This window comes from Somniosus microcephalus, chromosome 16 (assembly GCF_052327205.1).
Source record: "Somniosus microcephalus isolate GS21.2 chromosome 16, FLI_Smic_1.0, whole genome shotgun sequence".
Classification (NCBI taxonomy): Eukaryota; Metazoa; Chordata; class Chondrichthyes; order Squaliformes; family Somniosidae; genus Somniosus; species Somniosus microcephalus.
The window spans coordinates 101,890,791-101,912,845 of record NC_141002.1 but is presented as its reverse complement, the minus strand read 5'-3'; the positions used below and the strand labels follow the sequence as shown (position 1 = coordinate 101,912,845).

Below are 22,055 nucleotides of genomic sequence, written 5' to 3'. Positions count from 1 at the left end.
GGCGACCGGAGGATGTGTTGGGCGAGTCGGGCGGAGGAGCGCAACGCACCGGGACGCAGCAGCAGACTCGACGACTCGCAGTCCGACTGGGAGGAGGGGAGCCGGGAATGGTGGCCAGAGGGTGAGCGGGAGAAGCAGGCCACCGCACGTGGAGCCGAGCCGGCAACAGTGAGGAGGAGGCCGTGGCGACGAGGAGGACGGAGCGGCTGAGGGACATCGTGCTCCCACTGCCACTGGATGCCAAAGAATTGACTTTCTGAACACGGCGCTGTAAAAATAGCTGACGTGTCTCTGTGAGCTCCCACAGCTTTATTGTGGGAGTGATTGGGGAGTAAGCATTCCATTGTACTAGTTACATATGGCAAATAAAGAATCTTGAATCTTGACTTTCCTGCCCTATAAAGACGATTGCTTCAATGATCAACTGGGGGAAATTTGTCCCCAGATTGGGTTCGGACAAGCAGTCTGACAACACAGAGGCAGTGGAGGATTTGAGAGAGATGGCGGGGAGCTAGAGCTGGGTGTCGAGCAACCTCCACGTGGAAGTTGACCATCTGTCTGTGGATGAGGGGCATCATCTACATGAGGACAAGGCTAGAACCCACGGGGAAGGGCGGGAAGAGAAGCTGATGCTGGAGACGCTCTGGCTACGATTGGAGAGGTAAGGGAGGAACTGAGGGCTGGTCCTGCTGAGCTGCACAACGGAGGAGAGACTTTGGAGGAGGATGGTGAGGTCGACCAAGTCAAACACTGCAGGGAGGTCGAGGAGGGATAACTGCACCACGTGCAGAGTCACAGACACCGACACGGACTGGTTTCCTGTTGTAACTGCTATATAATTCTATGAAATTCCATTTTCAGAAAAAATAATTTGAAATTTTAGGGTGTCACAGCATAGGACACCGTCACCATTCCCCACAGGCAGCTCCTGACCTCAACTGAGACAGCGAGCAGTGTTCACATGCTTCCCAGAGAGAGAATCGTCTCACACCTTTCATGTCACATTCAGCAACCAGTTATAGACACCATGGAGACAGCAAGAATATCCAATAATATTCTTTACTAAATGGACCCTCAACCTTTCTCATCAGTAGTGTACCTTGAAGACCTCAATGTGGTTATCCATTAGGAATAGGGCCAGTTCCTCAGTCTGTGTTTTTGAGAGAGACTTGCTTTGTACAATAGCTTTGGTTAAAGTTCTCCTCATCACAGTCCTGTTGGTATTCTAAAAAAAAAAGCACAAGAAATCAGAGGGGTGAAGTGCAAGTCTTGGGAGCGAGAATGAGTCTGTACAGGCACTGGTACAGCCACACCTGGAAGCACTGTGTACAATTCTGATCGTTGTACGACAGCAAGGACATCCAGGCACTGGCAGTAGTGCGGAACTGAAAGGATGAAAGAACTTGCATTTATATAGCGCCTTTTACGACCTCAGGACGTCCCAAAGCGCGTTACAGCCAATTAGGTACTCGAAGTGTAGTCACTGTTGTAATGTAGGATATACAGCGGCCAATTTGCACACAGCAAGCTCCCACAAACAGCAATGCGATAATGACTGGATAATCTGTTTTTAGTGATGTTGATTGAGGGATAAATATTGGCCCCAGGACACCGGGAAGAGCTCCCCCTGCTCTTCCTCGAAGTAGTGCCATTCGATCTTTTATGACACTTAAGGTACCTGAGCTATGAGGAGAGGTTGAAGAGCTGGGGATTATTCACCCTGGTCAATATCAGGGAAGAGATTCAAAATTCTGAAGGGAATAAATTGAACCCCGATAACATGTTCAAAATTGCCATAAACTAAGAACCAATCTTAGAACTGCAAGGGTGCAGAGACTATTCAGCTTTAACTACCCAAAGCAGAGGGTGGTGGATGCACGGAATGAGTTTCCCCCAGGGAGTTAGATTGTGCAGAGAAACGCAAGGGAGAATTGGAGGGGTATTTGAGGGAGTGGACGGTTGGGAGGTAATGGGCCAGAAATTCGGGTCCCCACGGGTGAGTACGCGCTGGGTACTCGCGCGTAGGCCCAACACATGCGCTGGAAACCGGAACTTGCGTTCCCTTGAAGGAAGGGGTTCACAGGTCAAACGCGTGTGCCAGAGAGGCAGTGCGTACGCCTGGAACCTACGATTTTTTTTTTGATTTTTTTTAAAACAGGTTTCCCCGTGCGGCTAAGTCTCTACCAGCTGCGCATGAAAAAAGCAGTCACAAGGCCTGCTTTTAACAAGGTAAGAGGTTAATTAAGTAATGTTAAAACATTTTTTTTCCCCACAGGTTTATCATTTTAAAATACTTTAAAGAAACGTAAGTTTATTTTTAGCCCCGTTAAAAACTTTAATTAATTTTTTCAAAAGTTAACTATTTTAAACAAAAATTTAAATTTATGTAACTTAGTTATTTTAAAAATGTATTTGAAGTTTTAGTTAGGTTTTGGGGCCGATCTCTAGTCACAGGTTTGACATCTATGAAGAGAGATTCCCTGCTCCGATTGGCTCCCCATGGCCCACGTGATCCCAGGGGACGCTGCGAACTAACTGCGCCGCTGGAATACGCGAGCACTGCGCGCCGGCAGCTGGAAGAGGCCCAGGATCGGAATCCCACGCGGCCCCACAGCACAACGGCCAGCGCGCTAGGTAAGTGCAGGTCGGGGGCTTGCGCCCGCGGGAAGCCTCCGACCCGAATTTCTGGCCCATTAGCTTTTGGGGCCGATGAGATGGACTGCAGGGTCTGCTCTTGTCCTGAACTTTGTATTTTCCTACACTCTTATTGAACTACATTTAATATCTGCAACAAGAATCTACTCGTGACATCAAGGTGAATGGAAAACAGACACATCTGGACCATTTACTCGGCAGCTCTTGGTGGGGGGGGGTTACTGCCTTTACAACTTGTATTCAGATATCAGTGCCCACACAGAAAATGTCCCCATGTTGTTTAACGGGGGAATTGGAACTGATGTGCCAACTTAAGATGACCGTGCTCAGATCAGAAGTGAACCGCTGGCACACACGTCAGCACAAATCTGAAATGTTGAACTTCTTTCCTTCTATCCACCCCCCCTCAAAAAAAACCCAAACATTACCAGATTCCTCAAGCAATAATGTTAGAGTAAGCATATTCACCCAGTAATTATCAAAGCTAATACTACATTTGAACAGGAATTCTATGCGGTTAGCGCATGCTGTATTGTTTAAAAGCCTAATATAATGGTATGGTTCTCTTTGACACAGGGAAATGTTGACCTCAGTTGCATTTTGCAATACTGTGACCAGAGACATTGTGTAGGACCCACTCAGACTGATGGTATGAATGGGAACCACAGGGTCTGCGTTACATTCTCCAGTGCCTTTACACAAAACGCCCGTTTCATCGACTACCTCCACTGAGCAGTTTTAAAGTATCCAACACGAATGTAAGGTGACTGGTAAAACACCGGTAAGTGTGCATCAGGAATTGTGGCAATCCATATACTTGCCCCATAAATTAGATCTTCTAATGTACAATGGTGTAAGTGGAACCATATCAGGAATGCACAACGTCCCTCAACCTGTGCACAGCTTTGATCTCATCTGAGGAAGGAGATACTGTACTTGGCTTAGAGGCGGTGCAATGAAGATTCACTAGATTGATTCCTGGGATGAGAGGGCTGTCCTATGAGGAGAGATTGAGCCTATGCTCTCTGGAGTTTAGAAGAATGAGAGGTGATCTCATTGAAACATAAGATTCTGAGAGGGATTGACAGGGTAGATGTTTCCCCTGACCGGAGAGTCTAGAACCAGAGGTCACAGTCTCAGGATAAGGGGTCGGCCATTTAGGACTGAGATGAGGAGGAATTTCTTCACTCAGAGGGTTGTGAATCTTTGGAATTCTCTGCCCCAGGGGGCTGTGGATGCTCAGTCGTTGAGTATATTCAAGGCTGAGATCGACAGACTTTTGGACTCATGGGGAATCAAGGGATATGGGGATCGGGCGGGAAAGTAGAGTTGATGTTGAAGATCAGCCATCATCCTATTGAATGGCGAAGCAGGCTCGAGGGGCCGAATGGAGGACTCCCGCTCCTAATACTTATGTTCTCAAGGTGCAAGTTGATTTCAGAACCCTCATGCTAGTTTTCAAATTTCTCCAGGGTCTCGCCCCATTCTACCTTGGTCATTAATTACTGCCTGAGGTCCTTGCAGGCCAACCTCCGCTCCATCCAACACCGGCCTTCACCCCGCTCCTCCAACACCGAGCTTCACCCCGCTCCTCCAACACCGGGCTTCACCCTGCTCCATCCAACACCGGGCTTCACCCCACTCCATCCAACACCGAGCTTCACCCCGCTCCATCCAACACTGGGCTTCACCCCGCTCCATCCAACACCGGGCTTCACCCCGCTCCATCCAACACCGGGCTTCACCCCGCTCCATCCAACACCGGGCTTCACCCCGCTCCATCCAACACCGGGCTTCACCCCGCTCCATCCAACACCGGGCTTCACCCCGCTCCATCCAACACCGGGCTTCACCCCGCTCCATCCAACACCGGGCTTCACCCCGCTCCATCCAACACCGGGCTTCACCCCGCTCCATCCAACACCGAGCTTCACCCCGCTCCATCCAACACCGGGCTTCACCCCGCTCCATCCAACACCGGGCTTCACCCCGCTCCATCCAACACCGGGCTTCACCCCGCTCCATCCAACACCGGGCTTCACCCCGCTCCATCCAACACCGAGCTTCACCCCGCTCCATCCAACACCGGGCTTCACCCCGCTCCATCCAACACCGAGCTTCACCCCGCTCCATCCAACACCGGGCTTCACCCCGCTCCATCCAACACCGGGCTTCACCCCGCTCCATCCAACACCGGGCTTCACCCCGCTCCATCCAACACCGGGCTTCACCCCGCTCCATCCAACACCGGGCTTCACCCCGCTCCATCCAACACCGGGCTTCACCCCGCTCCTCCAACACCGGGCTTCACCCCGCTCCTCCAACACCGGGCTTCACCCCGCTCCATCCAACACCTGCCTTCACCCCGCTCCATCCAACACCGGGCTTCACCCCGCTCCATCCAACACCGAGCTTCACCCCGCTCCATCCAACACCGGGCTTCACCCCGCTCCTCCAACACTGGGCTTCACCCCGCTCCATCCAACACCGAGCTTCACCCCGCTCCATCCAACACCGGGCTTCACCCCGCTCCTCCAACACCGGGCTTCACCCCGCTCCATCCAACACCGGGCTTCACCCCGCTCCATCCAACACCGGGCTTCACCCCGCTCCATCCAACACCGGGCTTCACCCCGCTCCATCCAACACCGGGCTTCACCCGGCTCCATCCAACACCTGCCTTCACCCCGCTCCTCCAACACCGGCCTTCACCCCGCTCCATCCAACACCGGGCTTCACCCCGCTCCATCCAACACCGGGCTTCACCCCGCTCCATCCAACACCGGGCTTCACCCCGCTCCATCCAACACCGGGCTTCACCCCGCTCCATCCAACACCGGGCTTCACCCCGCTCCATCCAACACCGGGCTTCACCCCGCTCCATCCAACACCGGGCTTCACCCGCTCCATCCAACACCTGCCTTCACCCCGCTCCTCCAACACCGGGCTTCACCCCGCTCCATCCAACACCGGGCTTCACCCCGCTCCATCCAACACCGGGCTTCACCCCGCTCCTCCAACACCGGCCTTCACCCCGCTCCATCCAACACCGGGCTTCACCCCGCTCCATCCAACACCTGCCTTCACCCCGCTCCATCCAACACCGGGCTTCACCCCGCTCCATCCAACACCGGGCTTCACCCCGCTCCATCCAACACCGGGCTTCACCCCGCTCCATCCAACACCGGGCTTCACCCCGCTCCATCCAACACCGGGCTTCACCCCGCTCCATCCAACACCGGGCTTCACCCCGCTCCATCCAACACCGGGCTTCACCCCGCTCCATCCAACACCGGGCTTCACCCCGCTCCATCCAACACCGGGCTTCACCCCGCTCCATCCAACACCGGGCTTCACCCCGCTCCATCCAACACCGGGCTTCACCCCGCTCCATCCAACACCGAGCTTCACCCCGCTCCTCCAACACCGAGCTTCACCCGCTCCATCCAACACCGAGCTTCACCCCGCTCCATCCAACACCGAGCTTCACCCGCTCCATCCAACACCGGGCTTCACCCCGCTCCTCCAACACTGGGCTTCACCCCGCTCCATCCAACACCGAGCTTCACCCGCTCCATCCAACACCGAGCTTCACCCGCTCCATCCAACACCGAGCTTCACCCCGCTCCATCCAACACCGAGCTTCACCCCGCTCCTCCAACACCGGGCTTCACCCCGCTCCTCCAACACCGGGCTTCACCCCGCTCCTCCAACACCGGCAACCCCGCTCCGTCCAACGCCACGCAGCTGTCTGTCGGCCCCGTGCAGCCCGGGACCGGTTTTTCCAATGTTAAATTTCGCGCCTGTGCAAAACTGTGAATGGGTCGCGCACCCAAAACAAAATTAGGGGGAACATTGCTTGCCACCTCCTTGTGACCATCCTCGGCTCTCCCCTTTCTCCATGCTCAGCGTTCACCATATCCCTTTCATCCTTAGGAATACAAAACAAAAAAAGACCAGGGTTCATCTAGTTCACCTTTTGGGTTTCTATGAAAGGATGACCGAGTTGACCTGAAGACCTGCTTCATCTGTACTTACCTTTCTGATCTCACCAAGATTAGAAAGAAGGGTCAGTGTCAAGAGTACGCTTGATCTTTCTAAATTAGTGGCTATTCTTTTAATCAAGGGTTTAATTAAGTTCAAGGGCTTCAAATTTATTTTTACGGAGTAAATGGCCAGCAGCTGTGTTTGTACAAAGAGCAGAGTGTCTTCTCGCATAACGTCCCAGTAACTGTAGGCCCATGGGAATTGCTTGCCGTAAAAGACCAGGGTTCGTCTAGTTCGCCTTCTACCATCCTGGCAGTCACATGATACAACGATAGTGGAGTTGTTGACCAATCACAGCGATCAATCTCTGTCAATGAGTCTACAACAGACCCAGACACGAAGCGAGGAAAACCCCCAGTGGTGGAGAGCTTTGGGGACCATGGGTCTAAAGTCACCTGTTCCTCCCGAGCTCGCTGCACTCCCCACACGTCATGTCACCAATTACCCGTATTGTAAAGCAGAATTAACTGACAAGAAAATTCTTGACAGATCTCAAGTTCCAGGTTTTTGCGCATGTGCTTCGCACGCCTAAACCCAAAACTTGCGTGGCCCCTGCGGGCGCACCTCGTACGCACCTGTAGGGTTCGCAAAATACGGCCCATTTAGTTTGTGAGCTTGATACAAACTCGCCTCTTTGTAACCAGAGCTTTGAGTACATAATCCAGGCTGACACTCCCAGTGCAGTGCTGAGGGAGTGCTGCACTGTCAGAGGTGCGGTCTTTTGGATGAGACGTTAAACCGAGGCTCCATCTGCTCTCTCAGGTGGGTGTAGAAGATCCCACAGCACTATTTCGAAGAGGAGCAGGGGCGTTCTCACCGGTGTCCTGGCCAATATTGATCCCTCAAACAACATCACTAAAAACAGATTATCTGGTCATTATCACATTGCTGTTTGTGGGAGCTTGCTGTGCGCAAATTGGCTGCCACATTACAACAGTTACTACACTCCAAAAGTACTTCATTGGCTGTAAAGCACCCAGGGACGTCCCGGGGTCATGAAAGGCGCTATAGAAATGCAAGTCTTTGTCTTTCTTTTCAGCCCAATTTTTAGAAATTGATTCTTGCAATTCGCCACTTGGAGCTGATTTCACACAGAACGACCCGAAACAGAAAAAAACAAGCAGTTTTCAGACAACACTGTCCTGATCGTTTGGTCATCCTATACATTTCCTTTCCCGATTCCTCAGAGTTCTCTGACAATAAAATACGTTAGCAAAATATTGATTTTTTTTTTATATGACTTTTGTTGTTGGAGAAACGCGTCGGAAATATTTTCTGAAGCTCTTTTCAAACATGCATTTCCTCATCAAGTTTTCCCACTTTGAAGAGAATACACGAGGGGCTCCCGTTAGTTTTAAAATGCCAATAAACCTGTTTCTGTAGCTTGCAGGCACCGGGGTCCGCTGCAACGGCCATGAAGCACAGCAATCTGTGCAGTTCCTCTCTCCACTGAGGCTCCAACAGTCGAACACAAAGCTGTGAGGCTCTCACAGCTTGGCCAGTCTTCTCACTTTCTATAGTTTTGTAAAAAAACAAATAATGGATTAATTATACAACAGATCCCTTGTGGCGATCTGTTTCCAAGACAGGAGAGTTAGATCATGCAAGGCACAATGTATTGTTCCACTACTATTGTGCTACGTTAAGACTGCTCAGTCGAAATGTTGATGTCATTACAACAGAGACTACACTTCAAAAATACTTTAATTGGCTGTAACGCGCTTTGGGACGTCCCGAAGTCGTGAAAACGCTGCAGAAATGCAAGTCTTTCTTTAATGAAGCAAATTATTTGAACCATTTGATTGCTCACTACCTGCTACTTGCCAGTTCTGGATTGGTAGCTTTCTAAAATTGAGCGATTAGATGGTTTAGTTATCTTCTGATTACTGGTTGTTCATTGCTGGTTACCAAGTGAGTCAAACCGCTTTTGATTCGTTCACATTTAGTCAATGAATGTTTGCTTGGTGGCTAATCAGACACGGTCTCATTTCAGCCAATCACTTCACTTCTGCCTGGAGAGGTGTGGCACTCTGATGTGTCACTTGGTCAAGTGCTCCATCTTGGAAAGGCAAGGTTCAACATTTCCAAAAAAGAACATAGCGTGTATTTATATAGCGCCTTTAACATAGTAAAACGTCCCAAAGTGCATCACAGGAGTATTAGAAGACAAAAAAATTTGACACCGAACCACATAAGGATAAATTAGGGCAGGTGACCAAAAGCTTGGTCAAAGAGGTAGGTTTTAAGGAGTGTCTTAAAAGAGGAAAGAGAGGTAGCGAGGCGGAGAGGTTTAGGGAGGGAATTCCAGAGCTTAGGGCCCAGGCAACAGAAGGCACGGCCACCAATGGTTGAGTGATTATAATCAGGGATGCTCAAGAGGGCAGAATTAGAGGAGCGCAGATATCTCGGGGGTTGTGGGGCTGAAGGAGATTAGAGAGATAGGGAGGGGCGAGGCCATGGAGGGATTTGAAAACCAGGGTAAGAATTTTCAAATCGAGGCGTTGCTTAACCGGGAGCCAACGTAGGTCAGCAAGCACAGGGGGTGATGGGCGAACGGGACTTGGTGCGAGATAGGACACGGCAGCTGAGTTTTGGATGACCTCAAGTTTACGTAGGAACATAAGATATAGGAGCAGGATTAGGCCACACGGTCCCTCGAGCCTGCTCCGCAATACGATAAGATCATCGCTGATCTTCGACCTCAACTTCACTTTCCTGCCCGATCTCCACATGCCTTGATTCCCCTAGAGTACAAAAATCTATCGATCTCAGCCTTGAATATACTCAACAATTCAACATCCACAGCCCTCTGGGGCAGAGAGTTCCAAAGATTCACAACCCTTTGAGTGAAGAAATTCCTCATCTCAGTCTTATCTGGAGACAATGCCCCCTAGTTCTAGAGGGAGAAACAACCCCTGTCAATCCGCCTCAGAATCTTCTGTTTCAATGAGATCAGCTCTCATTCTTCTGAACTCAAGAGTATAGGCCCAATCTACTCAATCGCTCCTCTTGGGACAGCCCTCTCATCTCAGGAATCAATCTAGAGAAAATGTATAAAATCCCAGATTGTCCAGGAGATTTCTCACAATGAGTCAGAGGATCTCCTTTTATGATGACGAGAGCGTGTTTATCAACCAGTGATTTCCAGCTTCCTTGTACACTCGCCTGCCCAGCCAAGGTGCACTCTGACCCACCTACCTGCCCATTCAGTTGCTGCCCAGCCTGCTGAGATTTCAAAGAGGGATGAACTAGAAGCAGAGGAGAGCAAAAGATAACTGGATGTGAAAGGGAAGAGTGAAAAAAAAGAGAAATGAAGAGGTGGAATGAGAGACAAGGGAAGGAGAGTGAGACCAAGCAAGAAGCAAAGGGGGGGCAGGGTGAGAAAGACAGATGCGGCACCGAAGAAAGACAATGAGGAGGAGGGACAGAAAAGGAGAAAAACAGAAGTTAAGTAGAGAAAAAATAAGTAGGGAGGAGAAAAATTTTAAAAATGAAGGATTAGAAACAGAGAGACCCTTAATCCCATTATCATACCTAGAGGGGCAAACATGCTGGGTGTTTTTTGGTGGGATACCATCCCAAAAACATTTGAGAGCCACTAGTTTTGGTGGTAAGACAGGAAATTATACACCAGCCAGTCTAGCTTCAGCTGTTGGTTCACTACTAGAGTCTCTAATATGGGTTGAAATTATCAAGCAGTTGGATCAACGCGAGTTAAATCAGGGCTAGTCAGCAGAAAGGCTTAGAAGGTAGACTGTGCCACCCGCTCACTCCAGGGTGACTCAGCCCACCCCACCATACTCGAGCAGCCCTTCCCCGTATAACTACTGCCGGAGCCCAGTCTCCAGATTGCGATCCCACCAAGTGTTTCCAGACCTCCGCGCTCCCAGACCTCATTCTCACAATTAGTCCCAAGTCCAGCCCTCCCTCCGCACCCACCCAGACCAAGGCCTGTCTGCCTGCTCCCTCCCACGCTCAAACCCCAACCCCTCACTTGTCCTCCCCCCCGCCACCCCCCGCATAAGATGGCGTCCTACCCTGAACCTCATCCTCCACCTTTTCTCTCAATCACCCAAGTTGCACCACCTCTCCCCATCCTGGTTGCTTCTCATCTTCCTGCAAAGGCAAAAGATAGATATTGAATACATCAATAAGGGAACATAGGCGAGAGCCACACATGCATCGGAGAGGGACACACAAGAGAGATAAGACAGAAAGGAGGAGAGAGACTTACAGAAAGAATGACCCAGACATTCCGATCCCTACGGCCGTGTACCCACCCATAGGGACATTGGAAACGCCGGTTTCAGGCATGCACAGTGCATGCACTGAAAACCAGCATTTCCGATCTGTCCAGAATGCTCTGGACAGATCGGACGCCTGCCCTGGAGCAGGGCCTCCGCGGGCGGATAGTTCCGCTTTCTGGAAACCATCCGCCAGCAGAAAACCCTTACAATTCTTACGCCTGGGAAAAGCGTAAGGCCTGCTTTTACCAGGATAAGAGTTGGAAAAAAGAGTTTAAAAAAAATATTTCAATCATTTAAAAATAACCTTTTTTAAAAAAAAAAGTTTATTTTTAGCCCCGTAAAAAACTAATTATTTTTTCAAAAATTAAATTTTTGTTTAAAATATTTAATTTATATTGTAATTTCAACTAATTTTAAAAAGGTGATGGTTTTTTAAAAAATTTATTTAAAGTTTTACTATGCTTTTGGGGTAATCTCCATTCATATTTGACAGGTCTATCTGTCAAGTGTATGAAGGAAGATTCCCTTCTTTGATTGGCTCCTCATGGCCCACGTGATCCCAGGGACGCTTGCGAACCGCCTGCGCCTCTGGGATACGTGGGCCCTGCGCACTTGGAGTCGGAGAGGCCCAACATTGGAACTATACGCACCTCAGGAGCTCTCAGCTAAGTGCGTAGATTTTTTCCAGATCGCAGGCTTCCGCACGCGGGAAGCCTCTGATCGGAAAATACAGCCCAATAAGACAGAAATAATTGGGGGATGGGGGGGTGCGGAAGTTGCACAGTGATGCAGATACAACAATTAGAAGTATGTGTGACTGTGAAGGAATGAGCCATATAACCTATTCATGAAAATACACCATTCTATGAAAGAATTCTGGCCTCATTAAAACATGACAAACTGGGTCTGGAAATCCAGAAACCTAACGATGAAAAAGCTGTGATAGCATTCTGGCTATTGAGATAAGATAAGCTGTTGACACTGAATCAATAACCTTATTGAAACAGAAGGTTAAAGGCTCCTGAAGTCTGAACCTTTGGGAACAGACAATAGTTCACCCGGTACACCTTGTAAAGGAGCACATAAAAGTAACAAACATTTGCCTTCATAAAAATGATACCAAGTAAAGCGCACCTGCTGTTACGCCGTTTTTTATGATAAATTTAGAACACCTAGAGAAGAGACATGGTTCTGTAGTGCTACCAGCTGAGGTGACTAAGAACTGCAGGGGTCAGCAGAAAAATGACTAGCGATAATTAGCTTACATCAGCAGAAAACCTTAAAGGAAATACTACTGGAAAAGGGTATAAATATTGAACTCGCAAATGGAATAATAGACTCCCTTGAAGGGGCAAAGCGATTCTCGGCTTCAGGGCAAGTTCTAAGTCTACAACTCTTTGTACCTCGGGGATCAAGGTACTGTATTTGATTTTGGTGGATATCCTGAATAAACTTTAAGAACTGTAAAACTGTTGCGAAGTTAAGATTTGAGAGTAAGGATCTCTGATAAGATTGTAAAGCTCTCTCTTTTTGGAACTGTTAATGTTGCGACTGACTCACCAACTGTAAATTATGTCGGTTCTTTAATAAATCTATATATTTTTAGAATTGTCTCCCATTACACTTCTGTATCAAACTCGCAAACTCAATCTCTGTACATTCTTTGGTGAGGAGTTGCAGAATTCTGGGGGAGTTTTCCAGACCCTCATAATATCCGGAACGTTACAGTCTAGCTAAACTTATTAAAAGTGCTATCTGGAGGGCGGTAACATTTTCAGGTTGTTCCTTTCCTTTAGGGAGAGATAGTCCAGACCTTTAGTCCCAAATAAGCGCCTTTAGGATTCGGCTACCTCAAACTTTAGTTGAAAGTGAACATCTGAGGAATACACCTGATCCGGGGTAGCCCTAAAGGGGTTAGACACATAGAAGATAGGAGCAGGAGTAGGCCATTCGGCACCTCGAGCCCGCTCCGCCATTTAATGAGATCATGGCTGATCATCCAAATTCAGTACCCTGTCCCTTTCTCCCCATATCCCTTTAGCCTCAAGAAATATAGCCAACTCCTTGAATATATTTAATGAATTGGCCTCAACGGTAGAGAATTTCACAGGTTCACCACTCTCTGGGTAAAGAAATTCCTCATCTCTGTCCTAAATGACTTACCCCTTATCTTTAGACTGTGACCCCTGGTTCTGGACTCCCCCGCCATCAGGAACATCCTTCCTGCATCTAGTCTGTCTAGTCCTTTTAGAATTTTATAAGTTTCAATGAGATCCCCTCTCATTCTTCTAAACTCCAGCAAGCATAAGCCCAATCGACCCAATCTCTCCTCATACGTCATTCCTGCCATCCCAGGTATCAGTCTGGTGAATCTTCGCTGCACTCCCTCCATGGCAAGAACATCCTTCCTCAGATAAGGCGACCAAAACTGCACACAATACTCAAGGTGTGGTCTCACCAAGGCCCTGTACAACTGCAGCAAGACATCCTTGCTCCTGTACTCAAATCCTCTCGCTACGAAGGCCAACATACAATTTGCCTTCTTAACCGCCTGCTGCACCTGCATGCTTACTTTCAGCGACTGGTGCACAAGGACACCCAGGTCTCGTTGCACTTCCCCTTCTCCCAATCTATTGCCGTTCAGATAATAATCTGCCTTCCTGTTTTTGCCACCAAAGTGGATAACCTCACATTTATCCACATTATACTGCATCTGCCATGCATCTGTCCAATCACCCAACCTGTCCAAATCATACTGGAGTTTCTCGGCATCCTCCTCACAGCACACACGCCCACCCAGCTTTGTGTCGTCTGCAAACTTGGAGATATCACATCTAGTTCCCTCGTCTAGATCATTAATATATATTGTGAATAGCTGGGATCCTAGCACTGATCCCTGCGGTACCCCACTAGTCACTGCCTGCCACTCGGAAAAAGACCCGTTTATTCCAACTCTTTGCTTCCTGTCTGCCAACCAATTCTCTATCCAAGTCAATACCTTGCCCCCAATCCCATGTGCTTTAACTTTACACGCTAATCTCTTATGCGGGACCTTTTCGAAAGCCTTCTGAAAGTCCAAATACACCACATCCACTGGTTCTCCCTTATCTATTCTACCAGTTACATCCTCAAAAAATTCCAGTAGATTAGTCAAGCACGATTTAACTTTTGTAAATCCATGTTGACTTTGTCCGATCCGGTCACTGTTTTCCAAGTGCTCTGCTATTACATCTTTTATAATGGACATTTATATAATAGCATTTTCCCCACTACTGATGTCAGGCTTACCGGTCTATAATTCCCCGTTTTCTCTACCGCCTTTTTTGAATATTGGGGTAACATTAGCTACCTGCCAATCCATGGGTACTGTTCCAGAGTCTATAGAATTTTGGAAGATGACCAGCAATGCATCTACTATTTCTAGGGCCACTTCCTTAAGTACCCTAGGATGTAGATTATCAGTTCCTGGGGATTTATCGGCCTTCAATCCCGTCAATTTCCCTAACACCAATTTCCCTACAAATACTGATTTCATTCAGTTCCTCCCTCTCATTAGACCCTATGTTCTCCGACATCTCTGGGAGGTTATTTGTGTCCTCCTTTGTGAAGACAGAAGCAAAGTATGTACTTAATTGGTCAGCCATTTCTTTGTTCCCCATTATAAATTCCCCTGATTCTGACTAGGCCTAGTAATAATCCTTTCATGACAACCAGAGAGAAAAAAAGGAAAGCAGAGGCAGAGAGCACGACAAAAGAATGAGACTGTTATTGGAAGCGAGATATATAAAAGAAAAATTATGTCTGTGATCTGTCGCAGGAGATCAACTGTATTACAAGTGTGTTGTGTATCACGTTATTATAAATGAGCGTATCCTCCGACTCGCTGTGAAAATCTATACACGTTATTAGATAAACTTCATCATGCACAAGTAATGAAAATCATGCTGTCCCATAATTTAGGACCAAATTACCAGCACTTACTTTATTTTCACAGCTCTGTAAAAAGAATACCTTACCTAGAAGTTCAATTATTCTTGCGTGTATGTCGAGATAACGGTCGCAGAGAAGCGGCTCCCTGTTCTGACTGTAGTGTCTCGCTATAGTTTCAAACAGCACTCTTTTGTGCATCTCTGCAGCCTCTCTGTCATTCGCGGTCTGAGATAGCAGTTCACTAGCGTGCACAATCAGCTGGTCTGGGAAATATTCTAGGCAATCAACAGCAACCGATAGCCACTCATCAGTACTGCGGAGACAAACAAAAACACAACACGGAGACTGATGAAGTGTAACTCATGCGCACATTGAATGCAAAGTAACATTGACCGGACAAAGACGCCACTTATACCTGTATAGAAATTTCAGGATTAGCCCTTTCTCTGGTGAATTTCATCGGCTCAGTTCATAGAATCATAGAATAGTACAGCACAGAAGGAGGCCATTCAGCCCGAGTCTGCACCTGCTCTTTCGAAGAGCAATCCAGTCAGTCCCACTCCCCCGCTCTCTCCCCATATTCCTGCAATTTTTTTTCTCCTGCAAGTATTCATCCAATTCCCCTTTGAAAGCTATTGAATCTGTATCCACCGCCCTATCAGGCAGCGCATTCCAAATCCTAACCACTCATTACATTAAAAAGTTTTTCCTCATGTCGCCTCTGGTTCTTTTGCCAATCACCTTAAATCTGTGCCCTCTGGCTATCGACCCTTCAGCCATTGGAAACAGTTTCTCTTTATTTACTCTATCTCAACCCTTCATGATTTGAAACACCTCTATTAAATCTCCTCTTAGCCTTCTCTGCTCCAAGGAGAACAACCCCAGCTTCTCCGGTCTATCCATGTAAATGTAATCCCAATTCACTGGAAACATTTTAGTAACTCTTTTCTGTACCCTCAAAGTACTAGTTTTGCATTCCATTTCTTTTCAGGAACACAACTGGATTCAGGGAGTTTGAGAGAGGGAGAAAGAAAATCTAAAGCAGCCGGATGCAAATAGAAAGGGGAACGAAATTGGAAAAATCCAATAGCGAATAGAAGTGAGCGACAGCACGTGCAAGTCAGAGTCATAACAGCATAGGAGGCCATTCGGCCCATTGAGTCCGTGCTGGCTCTCTGTCGAGCAATCCAGTCAGTCCTATTCCCCCGCTCTATCCTTGTAGCCCTGCAAGTTTATTTCCCTCAAGTGCCTATCCAGTCTCCCCTTGAAAACATTGAGTGTCGCCGCTTCCACTGGCAGCGAATTCCATGTCCTCACCACTCGCTGCGTAAAAAAGTTTTTCCTCACACCCCCCCAAAACCTTAAATCTGTGTCCCCTAGTCCTTGTACCATCAACTAGTGGGCACAGCCTTTCCCCGTCTAGCCTATCCAAACCCGTCATAATCTTGTACACCTCTATCAAATCACCCCTCAACCTCCTTTGCTCTAATGAAAACAAATCCAGCTTCTCCAACCTGTCCTTGTAGCTAAGATCCCCCATCCCCGGAACCATCTTGGTAAATCTCCTCTTCAGCCTCTCAAGGGCCTTCACATCCTTCCTAAAGTGTGGTGACCAGAACTGGACGCAATGCTCCAGTTGTTGCCTAAACAGCGCTTTATAAAGGTTCAGCATAACTTCTCTGCTTTTGTACTCAATACCTCTATTTATGAAGCCCAAGATCCCATATGCTTTGCTAACCACTCTCTCAATATGTCCCGCCACCTTCAGGGACCTATGCACATTAACTCCCAGGTCCCTCTGTCCCTGCACACACTTTAAAACTGTGCCGTTAAGTGTGTATTGCCTCTCCCTGTTCCTTCCGCCAAATTGCATCACCTCACACTTCTCTATTAAATTCCATCTGCCACTTGTCTGCCCATTCTGCTAGCCTTTCTATGTCCTGTTGCAGTCGATTGGTATCATCGTTTGCCACACCCCCAAATTTGGTGTCATCGGCAAATTTAGAAATTCTACACTGTATTCCAATATCCAGGTCATTTATATACGTCAAAAAAAGCAGTGGCCCCAGCACTGACCCTTGGGGAACACCACTGTCGACCATCCTCCAGTCTGAAAAACAGCCATTTACCACAGCTCGCTGTTTTCTGTCCTTAAGCCAATTCCTTATCCAAGCTGCCACTGACCCACCTATTCCATGAGCCTCAATTTTGTTAACCAGCCTTCTATGTGGTACTTTTGTCACACGCCTTCCAAAAATCCATGTAAACATCCATTGCATTCCCTTCATCAATTCTCTCTGTTACTTCATCAAAAAATTCCATTAGATTAGTCAAACACGATCTGCCTTTTGTTGAGAGCGTGAGCAAGAGAGCAGCTGGGTGGGGAGAAAGGTCATTTGAAGATTCTGCGTTTCTTTTTAAGGTGCTATAGGCACAAAATGTCATGCCTCACATTCTTTCAATGAACCAGTAAGGATGAGAAACAGAAGTCAACTACAGATTTTCCATTATTTTCATCTTCGCGCTACAGCAAAGTTTTGTTCGGACAGTATTTCAGGTCTCATGTTATTGCACTTTAATTGCTATTTCCTCCAAACTCTTTGAATAATGAGATAAAAAGTTATTTGCAAATACTAACGAGGGCAGATTTAGGCTCTCAGAAACCTCTCGATCCAGGAAGGTGTTGGAGATAATAAGGTCAGTTTGCTGATTGAACTGAGCTTCTCTTCTTTCCACCTTCGAAGGAGACTCCAGGATGCTGTCCAAGATGGGAAGGTGAATTAATTGTAGCAGCTGCAATAAAGTTGTTTGCTTCCAAACATCCTCAACAACTGTTGCGGAGCAAGTCAGACCCCATTGTTGAAAGTAGAAGAGAAGCACAGTAGAAACAGAGTTAGTGTTCACATGCTCAGTTATAAACAATCAGAGACATGCACTGGTCAGTTACTGCATGCAATTTGCACAGTGAAATGCAACATCCAATTTTTGTGTTAGTTTCTACTGAAGGTGGTGGGGCAGGAGAAACTAGAATTGTTAAACCCATGAGTAGGTTAATGCAAATTAGCTGCTGCGATTCCCTGCATCGCAACAGTGGCTACACTTCAAAAGTACTTCATTGGCTGTAAAGTGCCTTACTATAGTAACTGATGGCATTTAAACATTAATGACATTGACCCCATCAAAATGACAATATGGGTTGAGGAACCGTCGACAGTTTGAAAGAGAGCATAAAGAGGGCAGCTGTTGGTAGGCTCAGTTTGGTGTCGACTGCGTGGGTTGTTTCCCGGTACAATTTCCTCATTTCAGCCAGGCCATTAAGAGAAGCGCCGTTGAAAATGAAGTTAGTGTTGCAGTGGGTTAGACACCAGCCTTTTACACCAGAAACCTGGGTTTAAATTCAGCCCAGACTGATGCGATGACAGTCTCCTCTGTCTGCTGGTTAAAGGGATTCTTTATGAAATGGGTTTGAGGTGTCTCAATCTGGCATTAATTGGCAATGTCACCCAGAACCAACCCAGCTCCAGGTGGGCAAAGAACCACAGCACAAAAGTTGCTCCTAATTCTCCACCAAGTGTCTATATCACTCAACCAGAGAGCTGGTGTAGGAAATAGAATAAAACCCACATTGGTGCAGTAGGGGCCATTTCTGGGGGTAGGACTGATGCACATTCTTGGGGCAGAGTAGAAGGATTTTGACTTTGCATCTGGGAAATAGACATTGTCCCAGTTGATTAAAAATAGTGACTGGTTGCAATAGTTGAGCCTATTGCTCAAGCAAATGAACTCACTAAGGATTTCGCCCCCCCCCCCCCCCTTTCTTTGCTGAAAAAAAACTTCACGAATAGTCACATCGCAAGTGGGAAGGCAGAGGAGGAGGAGGGGGAAGAAAAGGAAACCAAGCATTGTTCAACTCACCCTCTGCCCCCCCTTCTTTACCCACTCCCTGATCACTGAATGGCAGTCACACGGATGCCAGTGACACAGATGGTTCCCACGCAACTAACTGCAGGAGGATTGGTAACACGAGACCACTTGCAAGGGAAAGCCAAACGGGAGACAGTGAGAATCAGAACTTGGGATGAAAGTTCTGTCCCAGTGCTAGCTGAAATCTGTGTTAATCAGTGAGTGCGCCAATTCAAAAATGCTTGTGGGAACTTGGGAGATTCCTGCCGACATCAAAAGTTACTCAAAATGACATGCGCATAAAACTTGTAATTTATTCCACGTACTTGGGGGTAAAATGAAATGAACGGCTAATATTTAAATCGAGGATCTCGATCAAACACGACATTGAAAATATCGACAAGGTTTAGTTACTTCGCTTGTAAGAAAGTTGAATTACACCTCAGACGAAACATAGCGATAGACACGTATCCAGAAGCATGAAATGCTTTTTGCATGCATAGGTCTTGATGGCCACCTAAAAATATTGTAAAAATAGCAGGTTCACCTTTTTTAGACAGCAGGCTGGTCGGTGCATACATTTTTCGGTTTGGGGGTAGTGATGGACGAAGGTTGATTGTTTGCAAAAGCTCTTCAATTCTTTTATCACAAGCTTCCAAGGCAACAGGATTCGAAAAAGTTATTTCGTCTGGTCTGTTTAAAGAAAAACAATATGCAACAATTTGAATTTCACATCTGGGTTTTGTAAAGAAGGATGTATGGAATACTTCCTAGTCATTGTCTATTTAAGACTGGTATTATAAAAGGCTAAATAGTTGCCAATTAAACACTGACGGTATAAGATTAAATATCTTATGAAATGTTGCCTGAATGTCGGCTGCCCGTGTCCTAACTTGCACCAAGTCCTGTTCACCCATCACCCTTGCGCTCGCTGACCCACATTGGCTCCCGGTTAAGGAACGCCTCGATTTTAAAATTCTCATCCTTGTTTTCAAATCCCTCCATGGCCTCGCCCTTCCCTATCTCTGTAATCTCCTCCAGCCCCACAATCCTACCACCCCCCCCCCCCCCCGCGATATCCGTGCTTCTCTAATTCTGCCTCTTGAGCATCCCTGATTTTAATTGCTCAACCATTGGCGGCCGTGCCTTCCGCTGCCTAGTCCCTAAGCTCTGGAATTCCCTCCCTAAACCTCTCTGCCTCTCTTTCCTCCTTTAAGACGCTCCTTAAAACCCATTTCTTCGACCAAACTTTTGGTCACCTGCCCTAATTTCTCCTTATGTGGCTCGGTGCCAAGTTTTGTCTTCTGACACCCCTGTGAAGCGCCTTGGGACATTTTACTACGTTAAAGGCCCAATATAAATACAAATTGTTGTTATTGCCTGCAATCCAGAGGTTGCAGCCAGCAAATCTTGAACACGGTTCACAATGCACTGAATATCTGTTGTTTTTTTAGGGCAGCCTAGAGGGTCAGCATCACATCTAGATCCATGTCCAGGGAACAGTGGCAGAAGGAAGGTTTGACAAAGAAAGACGTCACAGAATGACACATTCACATTCCAGCTCATCTGTCGTAACCTGGGAGGTTATGAGTAACCTGATCCACCAGGTGGTGCTGTGGCAATTGCTCTCCTGAGTTAAGTCTGATCTGTACTGTTGTACTCTTTGTTTTTGCTGCCTCATGGCAGAAGCTTTTATGTGCAAGGGTTGATTAAACCATGTTACGGAGTTAACCTGTGTCTGTCTCCATCTATGGCCAGCTCAAGATACCACATCATCATTCTCCTGTGGAGCATAAACGCCGGCACAGGCCAGCTGGGCCGAATGGCCTGTTTCTGTGCTGTAAATTCGACATAATCATTCTCTCCCCCACACCAGCAAGTTCTTGAACTTAGCCGGGTCAAGAGAAAAGAATAATTAAAGGACAATTAACCTCGGTTGCTCTCACTGCTTTTCAGCCAGTTATGGAGTGGCAGTGGGGTCGTTTTTCCATGGATCCGTGAACAACCGCACAGCCAGAAGAAAGAGAATTCAAGTTATGTGCATTCAAATTGTATTTTTGCACTGGTATACATTAGTCTCAAGCAGAGTGCGAAAATAGAACGTTTATATATTCTAATCAGAACTGCGTCCGCAATGTTCTGTACACAGTTCACAACAGGCAAAAATCGGAGCTAAAAACAGAAAATGCTGGAAACACTCAGCAGGTCAGCAGTATCTGCGGAGAGAGAAACAGAGTTAATGTTTCAGGTCGATGACCTGTCATCAAAAATCTGAGGGTTGTTTTGAAACTGCTGAGTATGGCAGTGCTGTGGTTATGTTACTCCACTGATAATCCAGAGAACGCGAGTCCGAATCCCACCGTTGCAGTTTGAGAGTTGGAATTCAATTTTTTTTTTTGGAAATAAAAATCTGGTATCAGGAAAAATGAGGCTGTTGGATTGTCATAAAAACCCAACTGGCGTTCCCTCCTGTCGTCCTTACCCGGTCTGGGCCTATATGTGACTCCAGTCCCACACCAACGTGGTTGACTCTCCCTGAACCAGCCGAGCAAGCCACTCTGTTCAGGGATGGACAACAAGCACCGGCCTTGCCAGCGATGCCCAAATCCCAGAGATAGAAAAAAAAAATCTTACTTGGTAAATTTCCTCTTTGGCACCAGTCTGTCGCGACACGACAAAATCTCAGTTTCTTGGTCTTTTCCAGCTCCTGGCAAAGTGCAGTTGTCCAGAAACCTGTAGAGGCTGTTGCCGCGGTCCTCAAACATCATCGCCTGCTCCTTGCCGACTAATCGCGCAGCAACAGGCTCAAACACTTTATGGTCCATCAGAGCCTGGCAGAGCCGAGCTACCTTCAAACGCGAAATATCACTGTTGCTGAAATAGACGTCCTGCATGAGGTGACTGAGCACCACATCAACGGCGTCAGCGCCAGTGAAGCAGTCACGGTGCGTTCTCCAATGCCGTCTAAACTGCCTCACGTCTACCTGGGTCTGGAGGGCATGGATAATATTGTTCCAAAGCTGCGTTGCACGAAAAGGTTCTGAATGCCCTAAAAAAAAACACATCTCTAAGAAAATTTCACAGCGTTTAAAAGAACTCATATTTGTATCGAGTTCATCACATCTCAGGATATCCTAAACTTCTTCACATGCAGTGAATTACTTTGAAGTGCTTGCCGCTTGCTACATAAGCAACTGAGGCAGCCATCTTATGCACATTTTACAGCTGCATGTTGCTTCCCTCGCCAGTATCGACCCCTCCATTACTGGCACA

The 22,055-nt window shown here is 47.4% G+C and overlaps 1 protein-coding gene across 1 annotated transcript in view; it reads right to left on the bottom strand.

Moving 5' to 3' along the window:
* Positions 1-21,825, bottom strand: part of depdc4 (DEP domain containing 4) — a 32,391-nt gene extending 10,566 nt beyond the window's left edge. The window contains exons 1-6 of the mRNA XM_086009590.1: positions 21,417-21,825; positions 19,330-19,475; positions 17,518-17,710; positions 14,966-15,192; positions 8,074-8,216; positions 1,100-1,225 (exon numbers count right to left, since the gene is read on the bottom strand). Of these exons, the coding sequence (XP_085865716.1) occupies positions 1,100-1,225; positions 8,074-8,216; positions 14,966-15,192; positions 17,518-17,710; positions 19,330-19,475; positions 21,417-21,676 (1,095 nt within the window). The 5' untranslated portion in view covers positions 21,677-21,825. The remainder of the gene's footprint in view (positions 1-1,099; positions 1,226-8,073; positions 8,217-14,965; positions 15,193-17,517; positions 17,711-19,329; positions 19,476-21,416) is intronic.
* Between the last annotated feature and the right edge of the window lie 230 nt (positions 21,826-22,055).